Source organism: Centroberyx affinis, unplaced genomic scaffold, assembly GCF_046629955.1.
Source record: "Centroberyx affinis isolate AG114_WGS23_722 - 3 ecotype Tasmania unplaced genomic scaffold, CSIRO-AGI_Caff_v1 ptg006051l_1, whole genome shotgun sequence".
Lineage (NCBI taxonomy): Eukaryota > Metazoa > Chordata > Actinopteri > Beryciformes > Berycidae > Centroberyx > Centroberyx affinis.
Genome location: NW_027283074.1, coordinates 4,054 through 30,012, shown reverse-complemented (window position 1 = coordinate 30,012; position 25,959 = coordinate 4,054). Strand labels below are relative to the sequence as shown.

The following is a 25,959-nucleotide window of genomic DNA, read 5'->3' as shown; positions in this document are numbered from 1 at the left end:
TCTCTAGACCCCGGTCCCCGGTGGCGGAGCGGAGAGGGGAATCCGAATTAACATTTGTATATTAAAAGATGGTGGCCGGGATAAAGATAGGGCAGCGGGAGAGAAGAAGAAGAGACATTACCATAATAAGGGCCTCTTCATTTGCACACAAGCCCAGGCTATCCCCCTGCCATCACACCCCCCCCCCTCCCCCTCCCCCTTCCCTCTGGCCCATAGTCACACCCATTAAGCCTGCAAAGCCCCATTGTCCAGCCAGGCTGCAGACCTGAGGACCCCTAGCCAACAGATTGGGCTGGGTAAAGGGTTACAGCAAGACAAAGGAGGATCCCTCCCACTTCTCCTCCATTTGAAATCAATCACAGAGGCTTTCACATTCAGCACCCCCCCCCCCCCCCCTCTTGTGAGCAGTGACAGTAGCTTGGGCCCGCTCCCCACCGAGTCCCCATGCTGAATCCTCATTCTTCTTTTCAGGGCGAGTCCCACCCCGGCCCTACTGTCTCTTACAGTGCGGTCATGTCGGCAACAATTGAAAACATAAGGCTGTTGTCGGGCGAAGACCACGTTAACGGCAAATTTTTGGTCGTCTTCTTACTGGAATTGAAAGTCTACGCGGCTTGTTTACACATGTAGTAAAGTTTCATGACTCCTGGGCCTCTGAAACCTGTTCAAAACCCTTTAAGTAACTTCAACAATACATGGGCACTAATGAGAAAATGCATATTCTTTTCTTTTCTTGCGGTTTTCAGGGTGTTTAACTGGTTTACTGGGTGGCAGAGCAACTTTAGCAATGTGCAACGACAAACCCAGAGTTTCATTCCAAAATTTCCAAAGTTTAAGCCATCTTTAAGCTACCTTTGTTTGCAAAATTGTGTGTTTTTGGGAGGTATAATCATTTTAAAATATAGGAAAAAATGTTTCTTTCTCAGATGGAAGTGTAATATTTTGGAATGAAACCCCAAAATGAAGACAGTGTGACAGTTTGGCAGTTGAAACGCATGATTACATTATCTCTTCTTTCGCCTCCAATAACACCTTCATTTTTGTGTCATTTAGAATAATTTATAAAAAAAAAAGGCAATTGTCTTTTTGTTGTTATGTACATAAAATATTTCAATATTCTAATATATTCACAGGAAATCATAAATTCAGGCACTTTGCTGCCAATACAGCAACTTCTTAGCATGAGAGATCCTGAGATTTAAGACCGTTTTTTAAATAAGGAACAAAAAAGTAAAATAATCTTATATATAGAGAGATTTATATTTAACAATCAGTTTCTTCTTTTTTATCATATCAAAATAAATCTTTTTTTTTTTTGTTAAAATGTCTTTATCTTCTAGGTTTCAAGCCCTGGTTTGGGGTCTCAGTTGAGTTTGTGTGAGGAGATCATTGTCCGTCGACCCTCTCTCTCTCTCAGCAGAGACGTAAGACGAGGAGAGAGACGAAGGCGAGAGCCACAACCCGGCAGGAGAAGGCCGGCGTTCAGAGCACCAGGGTCTCTTGTTGTGAGCAGTGCCAAGCTTTTCCAACAGAAACAGTTCATGGGCACAGTGCCAGAGCTGATAGTCCAAAGTACCATGTTCGTGTTTTTCTTCCTCTCTTCTTCTCGTTCTTCCCACGATGAAACTTTTCTTTCTACAAACTTCCACCGTGTGATGAAGCCCAGCGGCCCCAGTGCTCCAGGTGCATATGTGTGTGTGTGTGTGTGTGTCTGTGTATGTATTTGTGTGTATGTGTGCATACGTGTGTGTATACATGTACACCTATGTATACGGGCTTTGTCTGGCACCATCATGGAGGTCCATACAGTTGGCTGTGCTCAAAGCTAGCCTAAATATATAAAACCCTGGCTAGAGATGACTGATAAAGATTGTTGTGGTGTGGCTGTAGGTCAGTTGGTGGATTTGTTTCCAAATGTAGTAAACTGTCTTGTCTTCAGCTCTAGTCTCTCCTCCAAAACACTCTGAGTTGTAGCTTGAGAAGAGTCAGCTCAGTTAACCTGAACAATCTGTTAGCTAGCTAGCTAGCCAGTAGGCTCATTTAGCAAAGCAGCTTATGTTCATGTTAGCATACAACTACTAGTGTGCTAATCCGATATGTTAACAACAGGACAGTCGTTAGCTGACCAGATGCTATGCTTAGCTAGCTAACAAGCTAACATTCTAAAAACAAAATGAATCAGATTTATCCGTGATGAAATGGTCAGCTCAAAGCCAAAATCAGCACAGAAACTAACCATGTGACAGCCAAGTCGTTATTAGCTAAGGACCTCCAATATGGCTGCCAGTGTGTATATGTGCAGCGTTATCTTCATGTCCCTCTATGTAAGTATATATATATATATGTGTATGTGTGTGTATGTAGCCTACATGCGTGCATGTGTGTGCTTTCGTTGAGTGTGTGTGTGTGTCAGTGTGTGTGTGTGTGTGCGCGTGTTTATCGGAGCGCCGCCTTCATGTCTATTCGGGAGCGCACGTCCTGGTAGCCCAGGAGGCAGGGGTCAGTGGACAAGGCATCGTGGGTAAAAACGGAGTCGTTGTCGGAGGAGCAGGAGCTGGACGTGTCCTCGCACGACGGAGAGTACTGCTCGAAGGGCGTCGACAGGTCCAGGTACTGAGAGGAGAGACAGGGAGAGGAAAAGTTTAATATCTCCTCAGTGGCAGTTTGAAACTTCCAGCACAAGTACTTTCTCTTAGAAGAAGTGATATTTGACCTCTCATATTTTCTGTCTCGCACTTTATTTTATTGCTTGCACTATTTTATATTTGCATTTTATTACTATTATTTTATTCTTTATTTTTTTATGTATTGTTAATTTTTATTTTCATTTTGTTCTTTTTAATGTGAAGCGCACTTTGTGAAAACAAATGCAGTGCGCTTCACATTAAAATGAACAAAATAAAAATGAAGCTTGATCGATTGAAGTTAAAAAGACATTTAAAATCAAGTCAGAGCTGCGTAAACACTCAAACTACAATCAAGAATAAAGTGTTTAAAATGTTTTTTTTGCAGAGAGAAAAAGAAAGCCAGAGAGAGAGAGAGAGAGAGAGAGAGAGAGTCAGCTTTCTAGTCATTCATTCACTTTTGTTGCAGCTCAAATATTTTGTGTACTGAGGACATCTGGACAGCAGATTGTGAAAGAGGGGCAGAAACTGTAAGTGTAGCTATGCCTTCATGTGTGCATATGTTGGCATGTGCGTGTGTTTCAGAATTCGCGTGTTAGTATCTGCATGCATGTGTGTGTGTGTGTGTGTGTGCGTGTCTGTGTGCATTTCAAAAGGTGTGAGTTGACACATGACAGTGAACGCATGCCTCTCTCTGTGTGTGTGTGTGTGTGTGTGTGTGTGTGTGTGTGTGTGTGTTTGCTCAGCCCAGACACACACCTCGTCAGAGATAGACAGCAGCACTCTGTCCAGCTCCTCCACCAGCTGTTTGAAGGTCGGTCTCTGGGTGGGAACAGCGTGCCAGCACTCACGCATCTTCATGTAGCTACAGGGGAAAAACACACAAAATTATTCCTAAGATTTAATCGCCATGAAGGCTATTAAGTCTTAACTTTTTTATGGTTTTTGGCTTGATTAGGCTCCATATGTTGTTTAAGAGATTCTGTGACATTTTGAAGTTTCGGCTGGTTATTTTCCTTCACCAAATGCCTATCACGCTAGCTGTTTACGTCCAACTGTCGAGCAAACTTTACGAAAACTTTTGAAATGTCGCAACAAATAAAATGCATGCTGCGTTGAAATGAGTAAATAGGTTTCTTGAATGTTAAAAAAACCACATCCTGTAGAAAAATGGAAAATAGTCTCTCAAGAATTGATTATTGGGTGAGTTGTTATTGTCGTTTAACGTCAGCTAATGTCGGCCATATTCCGTTCTTTTATCCGAAGACGAAAACAAAGAAAAGCAGTGTTTTAATGCACCAACTAATGGTCATAAAACCACAGCGGGTGTCTTTTACACCAGAGAGACATCGAGTCTGACATTTCTGGGAGGTCGTGGTGGACAGATATTTTACAGACTGCACTTTTCAGCTGTTGTGCAAAGAGTTTGAACCGTTTGTCGATGACCAATAATGCCGAGCATGTGTCGTTATTTATTCGACAAATGGGTTTCAATCTCTGTTCAACTTTCCACTTCCATTCTGTGCGAGTTAAAAACTTTTTTTTGGCGATATTGGGGGATTTTGTTGTTTCCGTTTGACTTTTTAATTCAATAAAAAAATGCTTGGATGGAAACCCAGCTATAGTGACAGTAAGTCTCTACAACCCAATACTCAAAAAACGATTATTTCGCAATACCGCTAAACTGTTCTTTATCTGTGACCCAGTCAAAATATCCCGTAGAAACTTAAAATTGTAAATGATGATAGAGTAGAGAAAGGTATCTTCAGGTTGTATGAAATTCCTCTCTCACTATGCAACATCACAGGTTCAAATCTCGTCCCTCTCACATCTTTCCTGTCACCCTGTATGCTGTCTAATAAAACATAAATGTCCTAAAAAAAACAATTTAAGAAAAACCATTCACCCTGCGCTAACGTACTGAAGGCAACAGTTAGTGAAGTACAAGGTCTGCCTGCTTACAGTTCATGTGTGCAGTTGGAGGGTTTGTCCATGCGGTGTCCTTCCTTCAGCAGCTTGAACAGCTCCTCAACAGGGATGCCGGGGTACGGCGAACCGCCCAGGGTGAAGATCTCCCACATCAGCACTCCAAACGACCAGCTGAAGAAGAACGAGATGGTCATGTAGTGTCAGGACTCATATTCGCTCCGATATATAGGACTGATTCAGTGTGTGTGGAGTGAGATGGGATCAATATAAGAGGATGTGATGCAATTGATAGGAATGGAAAGGAAAGAAAAAGAAAGATAGGTAGGTAGGTAGGGAAAGAGGAGGAACGAATAGGCAGTTGTATCCAGCAAACATTTTGATGTTGAATAGATGATACTACGGCCTGCACCAATGTTCAAAACTCATGTAAATATAGCATCAAAACGCTATATTACATTGTTTTGTGAAACCAGTACCTAGATATATTTCTGGTATCAGTGCAAAATAATTCACAAAACTGTTTTAATCCGAATTTCTAGCCATCTTGTAAAACGTTTGTGCTTGTTTGGGTTAACGTTGAACTTGGCCTCTTGCTCGCTGGGTGTAATTCACTTCAGCCTATTCTTGGAGCAGAGAACCTGTGTGTGTGTGTGTATCCCGGCGGCGGAGGAGTTTGACTTACACGTCGCTCTGGTGTGTGTAGACTCTGTCAAACAAGGCCTCTGGTGCCATCCACTTCACTGGCAGCCGTCCCTGAAGAGCAGACATGGAAACACAGCGGCACTGTTGTTAGAGCCCTGCCTCCTGTTACCACCACAGCCCAGCCGGAGAAAGAGGAGAGCCTCGCTTTTCATCCGACCACGCAGCCAAACACAACACCTCTCAATCCATCTGTCTCGCTCGGCCTATCGCTCTCTGTCTCCGTCTCTCTTTTTTCATCCTCTCCCCCCCCTGCTCATTTCTTTCTTTCTATCTCGCCTAGAATACTTTTTTCTTTCTCTTTCTCCCTCGCTCTCCTTCCCCTCCTCCCTCCTCGTCTCCCCTCTTTTCTAATTAAGTCCCATTAAGCCTGCTGCCAATCAGGGGAAAACATCAAACATCTGTCTTGAAGAGTATTAAAGCTGCAAACGGAGCCAGGCAGGAGGGGGCTGGATGTGGCGCAGACAGAGGCCGCCATGTTTACAAGCTGGGCTAGTAAACCAGTTCTGCCAGTGGACAGAGAGCTTCACCGTCCACTTTAACCTCTTCACAACCAAAGTACTTTAGGGATTCGGTGCCTTGCTCATGGACACTTTGGCAGCTCCTCTGCTTGAAGGACTTTCTCCTTACTCATTATGTCAACCTGCCACTTCGATTTACCTGCACACTACCCCACTTATCAACTATGGAAAACAGGACCAAAATCGAATGAATTCCTGAAAATACACAATGCTGGAAACCCGTCCCTGTTAACGACTACTCACATTGGTGGTTTTCTTGTAGTAGTCAATCTGGTGGACTCCTCTGGCCAGGCCGAAGTCTGCGATTTTCATCACGTTGTCCTCCGTCACCAGAACGTTTCTGGCTGCCAAATCTCTGTGGATGCACTGCAGAAAGAGAGAGAAATTAGGACTCACAAAATCTAAATCTCTAAACCACAATGTTGTAGGCCAACTTCTAGTGGGTCTCCAAATGACAAGACCGGGTCTGAATGTATCAAAACACCCTAATCTCACGCTATGTTGTTGAGTATGTTGTCTTATTTTCTATTTTTTCGCTGTTGTTTTGTCTTGTTTTAACACCGTTCTTGCTTTGGCAGCGGTGTAAATTTACAGTCCTGCCATTTTAAATGCAAATTAGAGACAGACAGAGAGAGTTAAGTCGAGGTGCACTGTGTCACACACTGCACAAGACTATTTAAAGTTTCATGTTCTTGAAATGTTCTTCTGAATTTAGCCTTCTGAAATTACATGTCCCTGTCTGTCCCAGGCTGTGGTTTTACTCTTTGGAGAGACCAAGTAAAAACACATACAGTAGGAAGGGGAGATAGGAATGATTTGCTGAAGTTTTTGTCCAAAATGAAAAGACGCAGGAGTCTAAAGTCAACACACAGTACCTCATTTTAGCGTATGCAACAAAATTAAAACGTCTTTAAATAGAAACCCGGGAGTTTGACGAAAAACAACCCTTTGGGGGGGAAAAAAAGAAAGGCGCTGGTGGCCGCATTGAATGGATGTCATTAAGTTTATTTTGGTTTTCATTTGAAATAGACGTGGGATTTGTGGGGATGTGCGAAATGAAACAGCCTTGGTTTGTGGGTCTCCCCGTAATGGAGGGGTAGTTTCAGGCTCCTGCATTCTTAGGAGGCCGCAGAGCCAGAAACCCGATGCCTACACCCAGACGACGGCTCTGCTGCCTGTTTGCTAACAGATTTATGGCAGCGCTAAAAAGGACAAAGCCCTGCGACGGGACGGACAGATGGATGGAGAGGGGTAAACAGCACTGAACCTCCACCAGCACTCTGCTCAGGAATGCCTGTCTGAGCCGAGAGACACCGGCTGCCAGACAAAGAGACGTGTTGATAAGAGGCACGGAGACAGAGAGCATGCTGGGAAAATGAAAGGAATAGAAACAAGAGGTTGAGGGGGGTGGGAAGAAATGAGTGAAGGAAAGACAGAGACACAGAGGAGGACAGAGAAAGACACAGCAAGAGAGAGACAGAGGGAAGGAGAGAGAGTGAGGGGAAGGGCGGTTGGTGCTGCCATTTGCCATCCAAACCCCTGTAGGCCAAGCTCATCCATTTGAAAGCCAAGTGCCCAAATAAAAAGCCACAGAGAAGTACGCAAAGGAACTCAATCCTAATCACAATCCCCCTTGAGGCTTCAGTCATTCCCTTGAAGACCCAACCAAAGCAGGCAGAGCTGATCCCAGTCCTGATATTACAGATATCCACAGCCCCTTCAAGGCTTATACAGCTCATCAAGTCAGCAAAGGTTGAACATTTTACTATCCTGCTGCCAGCCCACGGCTAGAATTCCTAAGCCTGGGGATATGGCAAAATTTGAATCGGGTTTGATGTATAAAGGTATGTAGATGGAAGCTAAACGTCCCCATGGGGCTAAGGCCTCCAATTTTGAAGTTATATTCCTAAAGGAAACCCCCAAAAACCCATCCACATCTGGCTGACACCAACAGTTAAATGATTTGCTTTGCTTTTCTCAATCGTACTGGATCAGTATGGAACGCATCCATAGGGTATGGCAAACATAGTTTCAAATTACATTTCGGCATGATGCTCTTATCCTCAGCAGCTTACAGAGAGGGCAATAGTAGAATGAGCTTATTTTCCTAAATTGCCAACATTAACTGGTAGTAAGGCCTACAAAATATTCCTGGGGCTGTAGACTCAAAGCACCAACTGGAAATATCGCGCCAAAATGAAAGTGGAGATGACGTCCGTAGTCGTCCATAGCTGCTACCTGCATCTTTTTGTGAAATCAGAACCTAAATATCTTTCTGATATCAGTTCAAAACAGTTTCCAAAGCTGTTTTAATATGAATTTTTCCACGCCATGCAAAAACATGCTGTGTTCATTTAGGTTGACATTGAACTTGGCTGCCTCCTGCACATCAACATCCATGAACTGCGTGCTGGGAAAGCTCCTTAGCCAATCCATTTGACAGAACTTCAACTAGATTCTCAGATGCACCGCTACTAGAAGCTGTTTGCCTTTAAGCTGAACTTACCCTTTTAGAGGCCAGGTACTCCATTCCTCTTGCCACCTGGTAGGCGCAGGACAGCAGGTCTTTGAAGGTAAGCTGCTCCTCGGGCACCTTGGTCACATCAAAGGTGTAGTCCATGCCTGGGGGGCGGCGGGCCCGCAGGTACTCCCTCAGACTGCCTTTGGAGGCGTACTCCACCAGCACATACAGAGGGCCTGGGGGAGAGCAAACAGGATGAGGCGGAGGATGGGGTTATTTGTATTGTCATTGTAGCCTGGAGACATGAGACCACCATAGTTGAAACACTCACTAAATTAGGACCGGTGGTTGGTTTGTTGAGACTTAACTAGAGGGGTGGTAGGAAGGTAAAGGAAAGGCATTGTTTTGTCTCCAAAATAAGGGGGTGCATGTCATAATTTGTGTTAACAAGGAGGAAGCCGTCCTCTTTCATCATCGCTCTGATCATCCCCTGGAGAGACGACGGGTGCTAGAGTCAAAACCATCGGCTCAACTTGACTGACTCTGGATAGAACGGATAGCAGGGGAGGATGAGGGCGCTTTCCTTCCAACCTACTCATTTCTAATCGCCAAATTCAATAAACAAGAGGGTTGAGCTGAACACATCCCTGAAGACTCATGACAAACATCTACAAGAGTAAGCAATTATCCTCAAAAACAGGGCAAAAGCGGCACTCCAACAGTTAAATAAAGAACACCCAACCACCTTCTTCATTCTGTTGGTTTCTTTAATTTCTTTTTGTTTTTTGGGATAAGACCCATTCTAGATAGCATGCTGATGTGTTTTGGCTTAGCAAGGAGCCTTCTTTGGAGCATGTTTTTGAGGGTAATGGTTTACTGTCGACTAGTTTGTGGCAGAGCACCCAGCCAAAGTTTTTTGGAGAAGCGCGCTTGTTTTTCCCTCCTGAAACATCTACAAGAGTCAGGCAAATTAAGAGATGTGACCATAGAGTTAAACTCACCATCCTGTGTGCAGACTCCCAGCAGATTGATGATGTTCTTGTGTTTGTCCATCACCTTCATCAGCTCCATCTCAGAGATCAGGTCTGCAAGGTCTTTGTCTGTGGCATCATCTGAGGAAAAATATGAATGTTGATACCTTGGCATTTAATTTGATTTTTACAGAGAAACAGTGTGAACTGAAAGAGATGTCTTGCAGTTTTGGTGTTTTTTCACAAGCATACATGTCTACCAAAGAGCAACAACTTGAGCTAACATTGTAAGTATTGTTGTGTCTATTTCATTACATTTTAATTGTCTCCTACCTTTGAGCATCTTAACAGCCACAGTGGTGGCCTGGTCCTGGCAGTCCTTGTTGATGCCATAGGCCTCAGCTCTGACCACCTGACCGAAGCAGCCTTCTCCAAGAGGTTTACCCAACGTTAAACTAGAGAGAGAGAAAGAGAGAGAAAAAATAAGTCTATCCAAATGAAAACTGTACAAATCCCATAATTTAGGCTCTGGTTTCATAAAACATAGGTTGGGTAGGCCCAAAATGGTCTGCGGGCCTGTTTCTTTTTGGGTCCCCACATGACAAGAGTGCTACGATGTTTCAATGAGTCTGGATCCCAGGAGCCAAACTAAATTTACTCGATCCAGAAACATGCACTCGTTGCAAGGGGCAGGACTTTCATACATCAAACTAAAGTAAAGGCATAATAATAATTGTGGCTCTAAATTGTAGTTGTTCATTTCGAAACACTACACATCTATTTGGATAAAAATCATTACCTTAAGCTCATCATTCAATAGCTCTCTTATAAGATAGAACAGTGTGTACAAGTGTTCTGCTTTTGTCAAGCAAGGACTGCCAAAATATGTCTCTCTATATATGTCACAACTTGGAATGCAACTTTGCAAATGATGAAAAAATCGCTTTAAATCTAAGATAACTTACTTCTCTCTGGGGAATTCCCAGTCGGGGTCGTAGGGCAATTCAAACTCCATGACTCCAGCCAGCATGGGGGAACAGCTGGAGGAGAGGCGAGCCACCCTCATCAGCGAGGCACTGGACTTCCCGGATGAGTTGGACTCCACAGAGTACTAGGGGAAGAGATACAGGAAGGGGAGCTTAGTTATCAGCATAAGACATAGGGAATCAATGTGGATTTGAATGCCTGTACTTGTCTGCAGAAAGGGTACTTGGATAGTTTCTGCATGTTAAACAATTTTGGCCCTTTTAAACCAAGAACAGAGCAAGACCTCCGAGCTGGTGCTCATTTCCCATCATGATCACAAGTGTCCTGTACCTGTCTGCGAAGAGGAAACTTGGAGAGCTTCTGGACAGGAAGGACATCGAAGGGCTCCCTGCTGGGGTGGACCTGCATCCGGCACAACACCACGATGACGATGGCCATGATCAGGGCCAGGAAGCCACAGGCGTAGATGATGATGTCAGTGTATTTGGTCTCCATGGTGTCCACATCTTCTGCCACTTCTTCCTCTGTTGGAACAGGAGGAATTGATTGGTTACACTACAATGTTGAGTAAGTCAAAATCATTCAATCATTTAAGCAAGCAAACAATTAAGTAATTCAGTTAATAAATGTTTCCAGCACTCATCCAGTACCTGAGAGGACGGTGAGCCAGGCGGACTGGTAGGAGAAGCCGATTGAGTTTCCGGCCAGACAGGTGTATTCCCCAGCATCCTCCATGGTAACTTTGGACAGGTAGAGCACCTCCACCTCTGACATGTTCAGACTGCCGGTCTGCACACAGCAACAGCAAAAGTAATGACATTAGCAGTTAGTACAAAGCAGCAATAGTCGTTGCGATCCAAATACTGCACTACATAAATCACATTACTGTTAGCAGTATCTTTTCCTTGTGGTCCAATACAGTTAGAGCCAGGCACTAACAACAGCAAGGTTATTGGGCCTCACCTGTTAAAAATATATCCTCTGGTGAGACTAACTGTGAGATGTTGTTGTCACCAACCTTGAGGATCTGAACGTAGGGCGTCCCGTCAGGTCCGTAGCGACTGCCGTTCCTCTCGATGTGTTTGAGCCACTGGATGTGAGGCTGTGCATCGCTGTAGACTTTACAGTAGAACTGGACGTCGCTGCCCACCACCGCTGTGGTGTTGGCCGGCAGACCGGCCTGCAGGATCGGCCTGTGGGGGGAACGCTCTGCGGAGGGAAGGGACGGAGGAGAAAACAGAGGGGGCCAGGAACAAAGACAAAGAGAGGAAGATAATATTAATCTCTAGGGATACCAGACAGGGCTAAAAAGGATTCCCCCCCGGCTCAGGGTGAGAGTTCAAAGGTAAGTCAGGGACACAGTGAGGGAGATTCCTCTGATCAGCCGAGCATGGCCTAATTCTGACAGAGCAGAAATACTCCTCTCACTGGGAGTCCATAGTTCAGATGTGAGCAGGACAAATGTGGGGACAAACAGAAATGGTCACACGGTAACATTGGGAGCTGTGTGTCTAAGAACATCCTGTAAAGTCCTGAACATCCCTGATATTTAGCCGTGCAGCCAAGCCTGAGGCCCTGAAGGCTACATGTCTGCCTAAAACAGAAGATTTGGCTGAATGGTATGTGTTTCATTTGCCACACCGGAGTGCCAGATTTGAATTTGGCCTGTTACAAATACTACATCAATATAAAAACCACGATGAAAGCCATATTTCAACAGAGCAGCTTTCCAACCCCCATTGTTTTGGATGGGCACTCCAAGCCAGCGACCCTGACAGAAAGATGGACTGGACTTTTGGCACAAAGACGAACCTGACTTCTTCTTCTTTTGTATATTGGATTTCCGTTATGACACTTTGGCAATAATGGTCACGCAACATTAATGCCAAAAAATCATAGTGAATTGAATTTAACTAACAAAGGGCCAAGGACACAGCTAACCGTCCAGTCATCCATCCAGCTTCTTGGGGAGTTTTCTCTAATTGAAGGGTTTGATTTCAAAATGCTATAAATCGGTTTTGGAAAAGAAAAAAATTATGCCTGAAATTCATCATAAACGGAGATACTCATAGCCTCAAAAACAAAGCAAATCTCTTAAAATGGCCTGTAGCTGTCATAGTCAGCTATAATGTGTTTTTATGCCAGCAGGATGTCTCATTTTGGAATGAAACTCTTCAATCGGTTCCATTAGTGTGGCTCTTTTGTCAGCCCGGCGCATGGAGCCGGTCGCCGGGGTTTCTTTGATCTGTGGTTACTCTCGCTCTCTGCTCTCGTTAGTTGTCTCGTTAGTCTTTTCCCCCCGTTGTTCTCCTGGGGACGGCAGTTGACCCCGCGGTGGACAGACAGCGAACAAACGAACAAACAAAAAAATCCCGGCCCTCCTCCATCCCCTGTCACAGGTCAGGTAGAAAACTGGTGTGGACGCCTGACCGTCCGCTTCCTACCCGCCACGGCCGACGCCAGGCGCCCCCGTCACCTTCCACTCACCCCCACAGTTATGCCCCCCCTCCCCCCCTCCGCCCCCAGTAAGGCGGCCACCAGACTGGAGGCTTTGAAAGCATGAAGTGTACAGTCTTTCCAGAAGCCCTATGTAGCAATTGTTGCTATTGCTGCCATAAATAATATCAGCCAGATCAGAGAGCGATGAAATTAGACTAAATTCAGCATTAAAGTAACAATCCATGACAATGACATTTTCACATGAATAAATCTTCGTTTCAACCTATAGCGTTTACATTGTGACGGTAATGAGGACCGACGTGTCCCAGGGTATCATGGGCCGACTGTGGCTCCGCAGAGGGGGCCGACTGCGTCTGGGGCAGGGGTGTGAGGCACCACACACACACACACACACACACACACACACACTCTCTCAGACGTGACAGTGATCCAGACCGTGCTGAATCTTACCCAGGACGTCCAGGAGGTAGCTGTGAGCGATGGAGCCATATTTGTTCTCCACCAGGCAGGTGTAGTTTCCTCTGTCTGAAGGCACCACACTCTCCATCACCAGGCTCCAGTGCTGGTGTCTCAGCTAGCCAAATAAAACAGAAAATAATCTTAGGATGGATAACACAGGACAAGGTTTCTTCAGTTAAAATGCAGTGAAGTTCTAAACACATTTTGGAGACGCTCTGGAGACTCATTGTGTTTTATATGCTAACTGCTAGTTTACATTGTTAAAAAGCACCCAAAGGCATCATTCCTATCACTTGAATTTTAAGTTAAATAGATTTCCAACCCTAAATCTTAAATTGATTGACCCTGCAAACAAACCCTTAGGATTAGGATCAAGTCTCTATCTCATCTTTGTTTTTACAGTTATGGCTAAAAAACCTCAGAAATCTCAGATCCAGATCACAAACAAAATCTAATCAATTGTTCCATGGCCCAATGCCGATCTGTCCTCCAAATTTTGTGGAAAACCATTCATTCGTTTTTACGATATCCTGCTGACAGACAGACAGACAAATAAACTAACAGGGGCAAAGTAAAAATACAAGGTTGTCAAATATGGAAACAGCGGTGTGTTCCTTGATTCCTGAGTAAATTACTTGTTTTTGGAGACATTTACAACTGACAGCAGCAGTATGTTCGGTCTGTATTGGTGCACTAAGCTGGTAGACTGTACTGACTTGTCTGTGAGTGAGACACTGTCTGTCTCTATGGTAACTTTTAGTTGACTGTAAGTCCTTGAGTCAGTGTAAACACACAGAACCTTTCTCCTATTTCTGTCTCACCGCCATGTCACTTTGCCTCTCTGTCTGTCTAATTGTAAAGCTCAGTTCACTTCTGTTTCAAAGCCTTCTTGAAGTGGATGTTGCTCTTGATTCAAATGTAAATAAGAAATGTAAGAGTTCATACTTGAACAAGAACTGAAGTATTGAGGTAAAAAGTAATAATATTACAGGCTCTTGTACGTTTTCAGTTTAGGTCACATATGAGACATTTATTCTCTCGCCCTAGAACTCCTGAAAATTATAGTATTATTTGTGTGATGTGGGGTTCAACCAAATATAGATCCATGCCTCATTTTGGGTCCCAACCCATAGTTTAAGAAACACTCCCAAGACAAGCATTGAAATTGTAAATCACAGTTCTCTTCTGTTTATCCAGCCTTCTGGGGGTTATGACCAGCAAGCAACAAGCGCAAAAGAGGTTTCACAGAAAATGAAAGTTGCATTTCCAAGTAAAACCCTGAAATCCTTAAAAAAAACTGAAGTCACATCCCAGATGACGCATACCGCCAAAAAAACGCAATGAAACTGCAATCAATGTTATTTCGTCTAAATGGACCCAATTAATCCAGCGTCATTTACCATTAAGGAGGAGACGACAAACTGCCAATTTCCAAAACCGTTTCTTTAAATCCCCTCACCTTGATGCCCCCGATGCGGTGCTCCCCTCTAAATTCACGCCCATTCTTGAGCCAGCGGATGGTGGGCATGGGGCTGCCCATGGCCGGGCAGCGAAACTTCACCGTGTTTCCGGCCGGCACCGCGTACAGCTTCTTCTCCATGCGCTGGGTGTGGGTCCAGTAGGGACCTGCGGGGGGGGACAGAGACTCTGGTGAAATCGTGATCTTGAGATGATCGTTTTTTTTTTTGTTCCTCAAAAAGTGCGGCGACGTAGCGGGAAAACAACGCACCTCTCGAGAAGTAAACCTGGTCGTTCTCGATCTCGGCCGACGTGTCTTCCAGGCCGTTGTCCTCGTCGTCGTCCCCCGACCCCAACGAGTCTGGAAACATGAGGAATAAAGAGACGATAAGGTAAGATGAAGACATATTTTGCTGCTGCTTCAGTCCCCCGGACAGTTGGTAGCTGTTTGTGAGAGGAATTCTGCAGAAAATCCCCAAGTCCTCACCCGCCACAGTGATGGTGAAGTTCCTCAGAGGTTCCTTGGTTCCCCGGAGAACGCAAACGTAAACGCCCGAATCCTCGTACGTCACGTCTGTGATCTCCATGATGGCGCCGCGGATCTGGATGCGGGGCGTGTGCAGCACCCGGGTGCCCTCCTTGTACCAGTTCACCGCCACGCCGGGCCGGCTGGTCATGTCGCAGCGGAGTTTGAGGACGTCGCCCGGCTCGAGCAGCAGGTGCTCCGTGGTGTCCTCACTCAGGTCCTCAAGGATATCTGTTGTAACCAAAGGAAGATCAAGGTATTTCTCACTCTTTCTCTTTCCTTCGTTCTATATTATGTGCACATTCTCACTCACTCTTTTTTCATACTTTCTGGCCTTGATTCTCTATTTCCACAGACATACACACACACACACACATACACACACACACACACACACACACACAGAGCTGTCCAGTCAGCAGGTTATTCTTTCATCTCCTCTCTAAAGCGACTGACCATCCCCTCAACTATGACCTCTCAACTCCTTACCCCGATTATCTCCCACCCACTGCCCAACACACACACACACACACACACACACAATGAAGTTGCCATGGAGACCCAGAGGCCTAACCACCCTGCCCTCCTCCTCCTCCCCTCCTCTCCTTGTTTTGTTCGTCTCTGGATTATTGTGGGAGTGAGAGTGAGCTAGCTAACACAGCGAACTCCCTCCCTTCCTCACTCACTCCCCACAAAAAAAAAGAAGAAAGGGAGAAGTAGAGAACGTAGCTAATGAACATGTCGCAGTGTGACAGTGGACAGGCCTTGAAAGTAAATCTGAGGGGCGGTGAAGGTTGACTGGAGATCTAAGTGAGAGACTGGATCAGAGAAGTTCATTCTAGCCGGGGGAGGAGGATGGCTGCCATCCCACCTTCACGACTTCACCCTCTCAAATTTTACATTTTAGCCATTTTGCTCTTATCCAGAGTGACTTAAAAGACTTAAATTGCTGACTAGAATATTTTTATGACCCTAGAATGATCAGTTAAGATGGAAAGAAATGAGAAAATTTGCTTCCTAACATTTGCTTTCAAATATTTCCCAGGCGTTTAGGGTTAATTGCTGGTACAATTACCTGCAGGGATTTCAGCAGCAGTCAGGTCCACGGTTCGGGAAATGATGGTACCTATGGAAGGCAAAGGTATTTACAATTTACAATAGGTAAATAAAAAAAGAAATCACTACTCCATGCTGAATAAAACTCTTGACATGGTACCGGGAATTTGGATAAAAGTATCCACCAAATGGCAAAGATACCAAAAAGAAACCCCCAAATGATGCCACGATGACGCGTTTGTCTTACCAGGCAGGACCTCCAGCCACGCCGACTGCATGGCCTGCACCGTCTGGCCTGCGTGGGCCGTCTCAGCCATGCAGATGTACTCTCCTGCATCCTCCACGGTGATGTTGGACAGATGGAGAGTGTTCAGCTTGGAGGCGTTGCTCTGTAGGGCCTGCATGGAGGAAACATCATGGTTTTAATATGATGAGGACGGCGTAAAAAAAAAAGCAGTAAACACTTGGAGAAAAAAAAAGCAGCCTTGAATATGGATTAATCAGGTACAGAAAAGAGCAGGAAAATAGTAACCTCCCTTTAGAAATGAACAAAGATCTGACTGAAACCCTGAAAAGAACAAGAAAAATCTAATCCCAGTTTAGTCGGTTGATCTGTTCTCACCGTCAGAGCCCGGAGGCGAGGCTGCCCCCCCTGGCTTCGCCCCTGGGTGCTGCTCTCCGTCTTCAGCCACTGGACCCGGGTGGACACCGGCCGGTGGACTTTACACACCAGCTTGGCCTGGCCGCCCACCACCGCCGTGACGTTTTCTGGGTAACCCGGCACGATCAGAGGCCTGGAGACCCGCAGGTCTGGTGGTGAATGAAATGGACGGAGGGAAGAGAGGAAGGGAAAAAGAGAGAGAGTGTGTAAGGCTCATGATCAACACCTACGGTTCATTTTCTTTGGTCTGAACCAGAGTAAAGAAGTTGACTTTGTTGCATTTTTGTATTTGGTTCGTTTACATTCACGCTGCCCAATTTCAAGCGAACCAGGGCTTGTAAACAAAAAGTCACATGACTCACCAACAGCTCGTGTATTGGACAGAGTTTTAGGTTAAAGATTTAAGAGGCAGGTGGAGTCAAAACAAATCTGATTCTAGTCCCTGTAACTTCAGCTGAGCATGACAGACTTGTCTGCGCCCTATCTCAATATATTGAGGAGGCATTTCATCTCATCTTGACTCCAGTTTGCCCTCGGTTCATTTTGTTATGCCTGGCTTTCCAAGCATGAAGAGCTGCTGGCTATCAGATGTCAACATCCGCCTCCTTTTGCCCAAAAAACTGTTTTGGGGTCGTTTCCTGCAGTTGGTTCGGATTACGTTCTCACTCCTGACAAACGGCAACATAGTTTTGGTTGGCAGAGGAACAAGACTCACATTTTCAGGCGTCTCGGTGCCGTTATTTGGTGCCGCCCGGGTTGAAATGGCATTATTCTCACCAGCCCAAACAAACCAAACTAGAGGAGTAAACACTCCAGAGTTTCAATAAACTGCTACAAACACGTCTGGTGTGAACGCGCCCTAAGTGAACAGGATGAAAACTATCAAAGCACATCCTAGCGGTCTCAGTTTACCTCTGAAAGGTCCGGTAGCCGAAGTACAACGTGTTCCTGAACAACCGCTGCCATTTAATGCTCCCAGGATCCAGTGATAGAGTGCCCTGATAACCCCACTACTATCGTGTCACCATCACCCGCTGCACCGCCCATTCACTGGGTCACTCGCCCATTTATGTGTTCGCTTGTTCAAGCATATGCGTGCTGCGGCCGGGGCCAGCGCTCAGTCACTCAGAACGAGCAATTTTCCAGGGCAATTTTCTGTCTGATTGCTTCCTGCGAGCGCTCAGTGAAAAGGCAATCTGTTCCCTTGTCGGAGTGAAGTGCTGCCCTTTTTCTAATCGGCTGCACTAGATGTAAGTAGAGGTACGCTCTCAGACAAAAAATAAGTTATCACCTTGTCGGGGGAACAGTACGCCTCTTGTCTCTATGTGAATACTGTGTGACCAGGGACAAGAGTAAAAGCAGGGGAACAGTAAAATCAGTGTTGTATGACAAAGAAAACAGAAATCGCTATAAATGTTCATTGTATTGTCATATAATTGCTATTATTATTACCACACCCTCGTCCGAGGTGCAATTTGCAACTTGTAGAACCAAAATGTACCTTTGTGGCACAATTTCCTCTGAGAGTGCAGGTCGGGTGGAGAACTCACAAGCAGCCCGTCAACTTAATAGCCAGAGAACAACACGGGCCTTTTCAGCCCCTGCAGCAAGAGGATATTTGTTGGCCTGCTGGCTGCATAATACTGGCATTGTGCTTTCATACCGAACCCATGGAAATGTTGCTTGACTTGACTTGAGCCTAAGTGGAAAAGGCGGATGTATAATCTGTTAATGGGGTTTAATGTTTGCGGTGTGGATTATTAGCCAGCGGGACAGTCTTCTAATATTCGTTGATGCTGTGTTATAAACACAAGTACTTCAGTGTATGAGCTGTCAGAGGAAAGTGAATGGAAGGACCCGGAGCGCTGGGTCAGTGCGGCTGTTTGTCTCTCAGCTCCAGACAGTCTCCAACAGAACCAGGGTTCACACATGCACTTTTCAATAGCTCACAATTGGCATGTTTTGGAGCAAGACATGACATTGGTCAAAAATAAACATCATAGAGGTCTAATTGTTTACTCATGATCTTGTCAAGTCAAGAAGTCATGGTGAAATCCTGTTAAAACGGCTGCCATTCCAACACAATTATCCATCACTGGGTTTTCCTCTGGATCTTAAGGTTTTTTTTTGCTCAAATCTACAAACTTTCAAAAGGTTTAAAGCCATTTTGCAGTAGCCTTTGGATTGAAAAACACCAACCAGCCTGATAAAATGTCCATACTGAGAATATGAGACGCCAGTGAGTCATGTTAACTAATTATCGTCTTATGGAGCAGCCTTGAACAAAGCTACAGCCCATAGTCACCTGCAGATCACAGAGATAGCATCAACCGCCGAACACACACACACACACACACACACACACACACACTTGCAGCCATGCTAATGAACTTGCAGGGACAGGGACGGTGGCCTGGAGTTGAACTCGCAGCAGAGTGTGAATTGTCACCCAGAGGCGAGGGGGCAAACAAAACACAACACAACACAAACAAACCGTCCCTCGGGAGCGAGCCAGCCGGCGAGGCCCGGCAGCAGAGCCCTCCATGTGGACGGGTTGGGACAGCGAGGAGGCGCGGAGCGGTTTCGTGCCCCGACCCAGCGGGCGTACCTGCAGCAGAGCCCCGAGCTAAAACAGCTGGAGTGTCTTCCTGTCAGCAGCAGCAGAGCCGGGACACTGAGGCGGCCCCGAACTTTTTCATACCCTGATCCAGTTGAACTGTGTTGTTTTACCAAATATATATAAATATTAGAGATAAAACTCACTCTCTGTTGAATCAGAGGAGCTGGTGTTATTCTTATCCTGAGCCATATTATATGTGAAAACAGAATCGTGAAAACTGAACCTAACTTTCCCTAATACATAATCTGATCTTTGGGGTGTGTAAGTATGAAGCCAAACCTAACTTGTGAGAGGAAAAGCTGCTGGGTGAGAGATTATGTTTGAGGCATTTCTCCATTATTTGACATGACGGAGTGACGGGACAGAGGGTAATACGGCAGCTTTAAACCTTAACGGGACGGGACGCGGTATGTGCCCCGACCAGGCCGAGCCCCCCCGGCGGCCCAACCTGCTCCGACAGGCGGCTCTGGGCAGGAAGCCGTGGCCCGAACGTCCTGCCTGACCAGCAGATGCACTCGTAAAAATGCCAGCCCAGAGCCAAGGATGGCGTACTTTGGCATACAACGTGTTCCTTAGCCTTAAAAAAAAAAAAAAAGACTTGTGTGTCAAAATGTCGTCATGAGAGACACAGTTGACTGCATCTTCACCTCCCGCCTCCCTCTTCCATTCTACTGCAAAAAAAAAGCTATGCCTCCATTTTGTTCATCGCTCCATATCTTCAATATCTTGGTTCATCGTTCAGTATAATATAGAGGATCCGGTCTGTAAGATGAGCTGTCAGCCAAGGACTCAAATTAGCTATTATCCTTTAAAAAGCACCATCTGTATAAAACTCTTCACTTTCTGGAGATGAAAAAATCATATTATGGATTAAACAGGAATCTGTACTGGAAATAAGTGGCTGCTTGTGTGTCCAAAAGTTTAGGGGAAAAAAAAAAAATCAAACAAATCACATCCCTGCATTGAGCAACGTGTGGTTTAGTAACATTAGATATGTAATTATGTGTGATTTATTTTCACTCGGAGCGGTTATCAAATTAGCAGCATGACAGGAGAGGCTGAGGATTGATCTGTGAGGTCTTGAGTGTCGTTTCCAGAAATTAATAAAAGGCTGTTTTTGGATGAAGTGCATTCCTTTGGGAGGGGGGAAACAGATCTGTGTGTGTGTGGGAAACATCTCTCTTTCAACCTCTCTTCTCTCTTTTCCTACACTTCAACCTCTTCCTTTCTGCTTTACCTCCCTCCCTGCGTCGCTTCCTCTCTACCTCCAACACACTGTCTCTCTCTTTCTCTCTCTCTCTCTCACACACACACACACCCCTCTTCTTTCAGCTGCTGAAACCTTCCTAGGTGTCTGACGCTGACTGACGCTCCGGTGTGGCGGGTGAGTGAAGTCTCCTCTGTCGGGATCTGAGAGGTGCATTGTGGGTCTCTCTGCAGGAGACGGAGACGGAGACCTTCGCCACCTCTCTTCAGCAGGAGTCGTCTTTAGGGGAAAGGAAGGGGGGGGGGGTCACGGGGGAGACGCTTTCAACTAACGTAAAGGAGGAGTTTATCTCTTTCTTTTTGATGCTATGTCTCTCTCTCTCTGTCTCCCTCTTCATGCCGTTCTGACACTCTTCTGTTTCTAGTCCAGCAAAAGATTTTTCTTAACCGTCATGTGTGACGTTCCACAATAAACTGATTGAATGATAGTTTTAGTTTCAGTGGGCCATCAGTAGCCAAAGTCATGACCAGCAGACAGCACTTAAAAACCAGGGATCAAAGCAACATTGGAGCGTTTTCTCTGTTTCATCTATGCTAGAAAATTCAAAATCATCGGCAACAACAGGAATTTTTACGGGAAACCTCAGATTGATTAATTTGAAACTTTCGCTGACGGGAGGAACTGAGCGGCACAAACCCAGCAAGCATTTGGATGTTGAATAGATGTCGATACAACGGCCTGCACCAGTAATGAAAAGGTGTAAATAAGCAAATAAGGTGCCAAAATGAGAATTGAGAAAAAAGTTGAAATTTTGTGAAATCAAGACCAAAATATCTTTCCGTATCTTTAAGTTCTAAAAGTTCACAAAGTTGTTTAATATGAGTTTTTACCGGGCCATAATCTTGTGTTTGTTCAGGTTGACGTTGAACTTGCATGTCATGTAAAATCTAAACCTAAGAGTTTGGGCTCGGCCACTTCCTGCACATCGCCGTCCGTCAAAGCGCTCGCTGGGAAGTCGGGAACAAGCCCCGGCTGGCCCCGCTTCGCCCCGGCTGGCCCCGCTTCGCCCCGCAGTGAAAACCGGAGCTAGAAGTGAGAAGAAAAGGAGGCAGCTTCTGTGCTCGATGCCTGCAGGGCAGCGATCCACTTTGTCTGTCATCAATCTGTGACAAAACCACAGGGATGAACGGACGATGTCAGCAGGTAATAAACCTCAGAAACATCCATCTGAGCAACTCCTTTAATCTTGGATTCAGGCTTAAAATCTGATTTTCCTTGTTTCCCATGCCATTCAACTTGCTTCAAGAGTTTTATTTTTGAATACAGTAACACTTAAATGTGTTATGTTTTAGGAAAAAATTTGATTTTAAGACTGAAAACGATAATTCTTCGGGTGAGTATCTTTTGCATTTCTTGCCTCCATCCCTTCTTCCATTCCTCCATCACAATCTCCAACACACTCTCTCACATACAATTTTGCATTGGCTTCTGTTAGCAAAGCATCAATGGAGAGGCACTCATTCCCCCCCCCCCCCTCTCCAAAATCCTCTACAGCTGGCACATAGCCAGGCAGATTTACACTTCCGAGCCTCGGGCGTGGGACGGATCGGGTAGCGCGGTTTACGGCAGCAAAAACACTGGGAGCCTTTTCCCCCCCTCACTCCCTCTAAGAACTGACTGCAGCCTCTCTGTCGTTTCTCCTGTCACCTTGACTTCCACCGGGTCACGCCTCCTCCAGCCGGCCGGCCGCAGTGACGATCTGAATTTGTGTTATTTCAACCTGGGAAAGTCGACTGAGCATGCTCGCTCTCTTCCAGCGACGCCCTGCTTCACATCCACACAGGTTGACGCTTTCACACCTGGGAGCCGCCCAGTACAGCCACAGTCTAATACTGCAGAGGGGGTTAGTGCCTTGCTCCAGGGCATCACACAGAGCGTTTACTCTTTCACTTCCCTCAACCACATTTTCACAGCCTGTCCGGGGGTTCGAACCAGCAATAATAAGCCTGCTTTAACCTCTACGCGGCACAAAAACAACAGCAGGATGTTATGGGAAGAGGCAGGTACAGAGGGACACCATGAGAAATTCACTCCAACAAACATAGAGGGAAGAGAAGCCGGCTTGTGATGGGAAAGTTGCCGGTGTGAATCCTGGACTGAATGAGAAACACACTCTCCTCCCTCAACAACTATGGACCCCAGGAAGACTAGCTGTGCTTTAGGGCAAAGCTAATGGGGATCCTGACAAATAAACAAATAAACAAACTATCATGTAAAGGATGGATATTTCATTTTTGGGAGTACAAAGAGTAGAAAAGTGGTGATAATAGATACTATGTCTCCACAGCACTCAGGTATAATTTGTCAGATCTTACCTTTAGTTCTTCCTTCATCGATGGCTCTGGATAAGACTGCGTCTGTCAGACAGAGCAGGAGCAGGCAGAGCGGGAAGACCCTCGCCATCTTCTAGACGTGACGCGACGTGTCTTACGGCAAAACAAAAAATAAAGAAAGAAAAGGTTGAAGCCTTGAGCTGGCCTCACGCTCCGATCCCTGGCATTGGCACAAAGTCACAAAACCCCGGATCCTGTGAAAGCAAACACACACACACACACACGTCAGCCTGTTATCTGTTGATTACAGTCTTGATTACTGCTAATATGTAGAGATTTGGTTGGTGAGGAGCTTTCTGAACTGTACCGCTCTGCTCACTTTCTGACTTGACTGCAAAAACAAAACAATAGTTCAGCTGAACAGACAGAGACGGAGCCTGTTTTGACTCCGACTGCCTGTATTCTTAACCAGATGTCCTGCTAACTGTCCCAGCCATTGGCCTCACATTGTCCAGGGTCTCCTGCGTCATGAATAAGGAGCGGGGCTGTTACCGCCTGTTGTTTGTCAATGGATGGTGCACAGCCTGCCTGCCCCGGGATAATGGGCCCGCACTAGGAAAACACTTGAGACTTGCCAGGAAGCTATCCGAAGGAGCAACAATGGGAAATTCAACCGGCAACCGAGGAGAAATAACCGAGCGGGCAGCAACCATGCACTGGTTTCAAAGGGAAAGACAGATTTCTGTCACCCAAACTTGTTTCTTGTGTTTTATTCCTTTCAAATAGGCGTGTTTTACTGGAGCGGGTGGAGGTGTGTGTGTTACTACAGGCTTTGGTTGGTCAATTTTAAAGAAAAAAAAGGAGAGAAGAGAGAAAAAACAGCAACATGATGGGAGAATCCCATGTGCAACGTCTCTAGAGTGCCACCAGTTTCTCAACTTGATATCAAATATTGTCTCTTAGGTCAGAGTCATGGCTGATAACTTTATTGAAAGTATTAAAGCAAATTCTAAACTTGACTTTCAAGTGTTTTTAGGACAAATTGATAGAATATTTATCCACTGAATCTGTAATAATCATCTGCAAATCTGTCTTTTGCTGAAACGGAAAACATCCTGTAATGGTTTGATCCTGGCTGTAGTAATCCTATAATACCTTTCTGAAGGGTCCTCTACAAATGTCATAGCAAATTCACTTTAATTATTTGGAAATACATAGGTGATAAAAAAAAATACCATAAAGTATAATAAGGCCACTGTAAAGTCACTGTTGAGGACCACAGAACCGCTTTAAACCCCTATAGGAATATTACAGTGATTTTTCGGGCGAGTCAGGCCAACTGCGCACAGGCGCCAGTCCCTGGTGTGTGCGCTCCATGCAGGCGCACACACACACACACATACACACACACCGTTTAATGAACCAGCTTTCCTCCTGAATGAAACGTATTCTTTCTCAATTAAGGACTGGAAAACTTTTTTCTCCTGCTGCTGCTAATTCCCCTGGCACGCTGCCTGGCGGCTGCACTCCGCTGTTCAGCTCGGCTATTTGTGTCTCGCTTCCAATGAGCTTTTAGTCCTAAAACGGAAAGAAAGACTTGACTGGAGACTTTTTTTTTCTAATTCACTGCATGTTTCTGCTGTAAATCACACTTCATAAATCAGTCTTCTGCTCCATTAGTCTCCAACAGCGCTTAGGTTAAAATGTAACCTTAGTAAAGACCAAAATCTGTAGTTACTGCTGGAGTTATTATGTATGTTATAATGCCCAGGGCTGAATGTGTGTGTGTGTGTGTGTGTGTGTGTGTCCACAATCGATCAAATCGATATGGCACAATCTGGCAGCAGTGTTGCGACAGTGTCGAGCAGCAGATAGTGTCTGCCACATCCTGAGATCAATACCAACTTGTGGAAAACCACGAACAAGAAGAAGCTGATTTCCAAAATGTGAGGATCCCGAACCTTAATTCAAGGATCCCCAAAAATAAAACCACATTATCCCACAGAGCTTCACTTCCAAGGCTGAGGCGTCCCAAGAGTTTTCAACAGAAGTGTCTAAACTCTCTAAAAGTGAAATTAATCTATTCCTTATTTTGGTGGGGCCCCTGGAGCCCCGCAGGGACCCCTGGGATACAAATAGTAGGCTACTGAAGAGAAATAAGACCAAACCCCCCAATCACTGAAGAAGAAAACTCATCTTTCTCTCCTGACAACTAGCCTACAGACTGGCTGCATGTTTAGGGTTCAATGTCTAATAAGTGACAGTGGCTGCAAAACATATCCGCTTTAACATGCAGTTTATATCGAGTCCCAAATTGTTGTTTTTGTTCAAACAAATGGGGGGAAAATTTTGAAATCAATTCACTTGTCTCCCATGCAAATCCTGAATCAAGTGTCATTTTCTTGATAGGCCCTGTAGTGGAGAGATCTGATTTCTGCTGCCTTCGTTGTTTAAAGATATTAACTCTCTTTTCTAGTAAATTCCTGTAAAAAAAAAAAAAAAAGTGGGATCATCTCACCCCACTGGCAGCATTTTCTTTTCTTTTTTTTCGTTTTCCTTCTTATTTTTTTAAGGCTGAATGTGACACTTGACTGGCTCATTAAGCTGGATATTCTTTGCAGTGTGAAACCCGCACTCGGCCAAGTCGGCTGAAAATGAATGAAACAAACAACAGCTCTCCACAAGTGTCTCCGGCTGTCTAATTCTGTATGAACCCACCTTTCCTTTCTCCTGTTCTGTCCTCGCAGTAATGACTGGGACCGGTTTGATTACGCACCAGGAAAAAAAAAAAGAAATACTCCTAGTCCCTGTCGATACAAGTCAATATTGAAATCCTCATTTGGTGCCTGGCATAGTCCCGCTGTATCCTGTTCAAAACGAGTCCGTGGGCGATTCTCGACCAGCGTGGATCCGGTTGAAAAAAGGGGGTGAGCTTATAAATCCATCAAAACAACCCCCTGAAACATGAACGACAGCTGCTGGGCTCC

General features: G+C 45.3%; 1 protein-coding gene across 1 annotated transcript; it reads right to left on the bottom strand.

Annotated features, from left to right (window-relative positions):
• Positions 1-214: 214 nt before the first annotated feature.
• On the bottom strand, positions 215-25,959 carry fgfr4 (fibroblast growth factor receptor 4). Its single transcript, XM_071512055.1, has 21 exons — positions 25,691-25,959; positions 23,015-23,226; positions 16,774-16,961; positions 16,399-16,549; positions 16,171-16,221; positions 15,057-15,326; positions 14,841-14,930; positions 14,571-14,737; positions 13,103-13,226; positions 11,211-11,401; positions 10,843-10,981; positions 10,523-10,716; positions 10,171-10,316; positions 9,539-9,660; positions 9,236-9,346; positions 8,280-8,470; positions 6,017-6,139; positions 5,236-5,306; positions 4,587-4,724; positions 3,384-3,489; positions 215-2,613 (listed from the first exon to the last, which is right to left on the bottom strand). The coding sequence occupies exons 2-21, from the start codon at positions 23,100-23,102 to the stop codon at positions 2,437-2,439; spliced, it is 2,838 nt and encodes a 945-aa protein (XP_071368156.1). The 5' UTR covers positions 23,103-23,226; positions 25,691-25,959; the 3' UTR covers positions 215-2,436.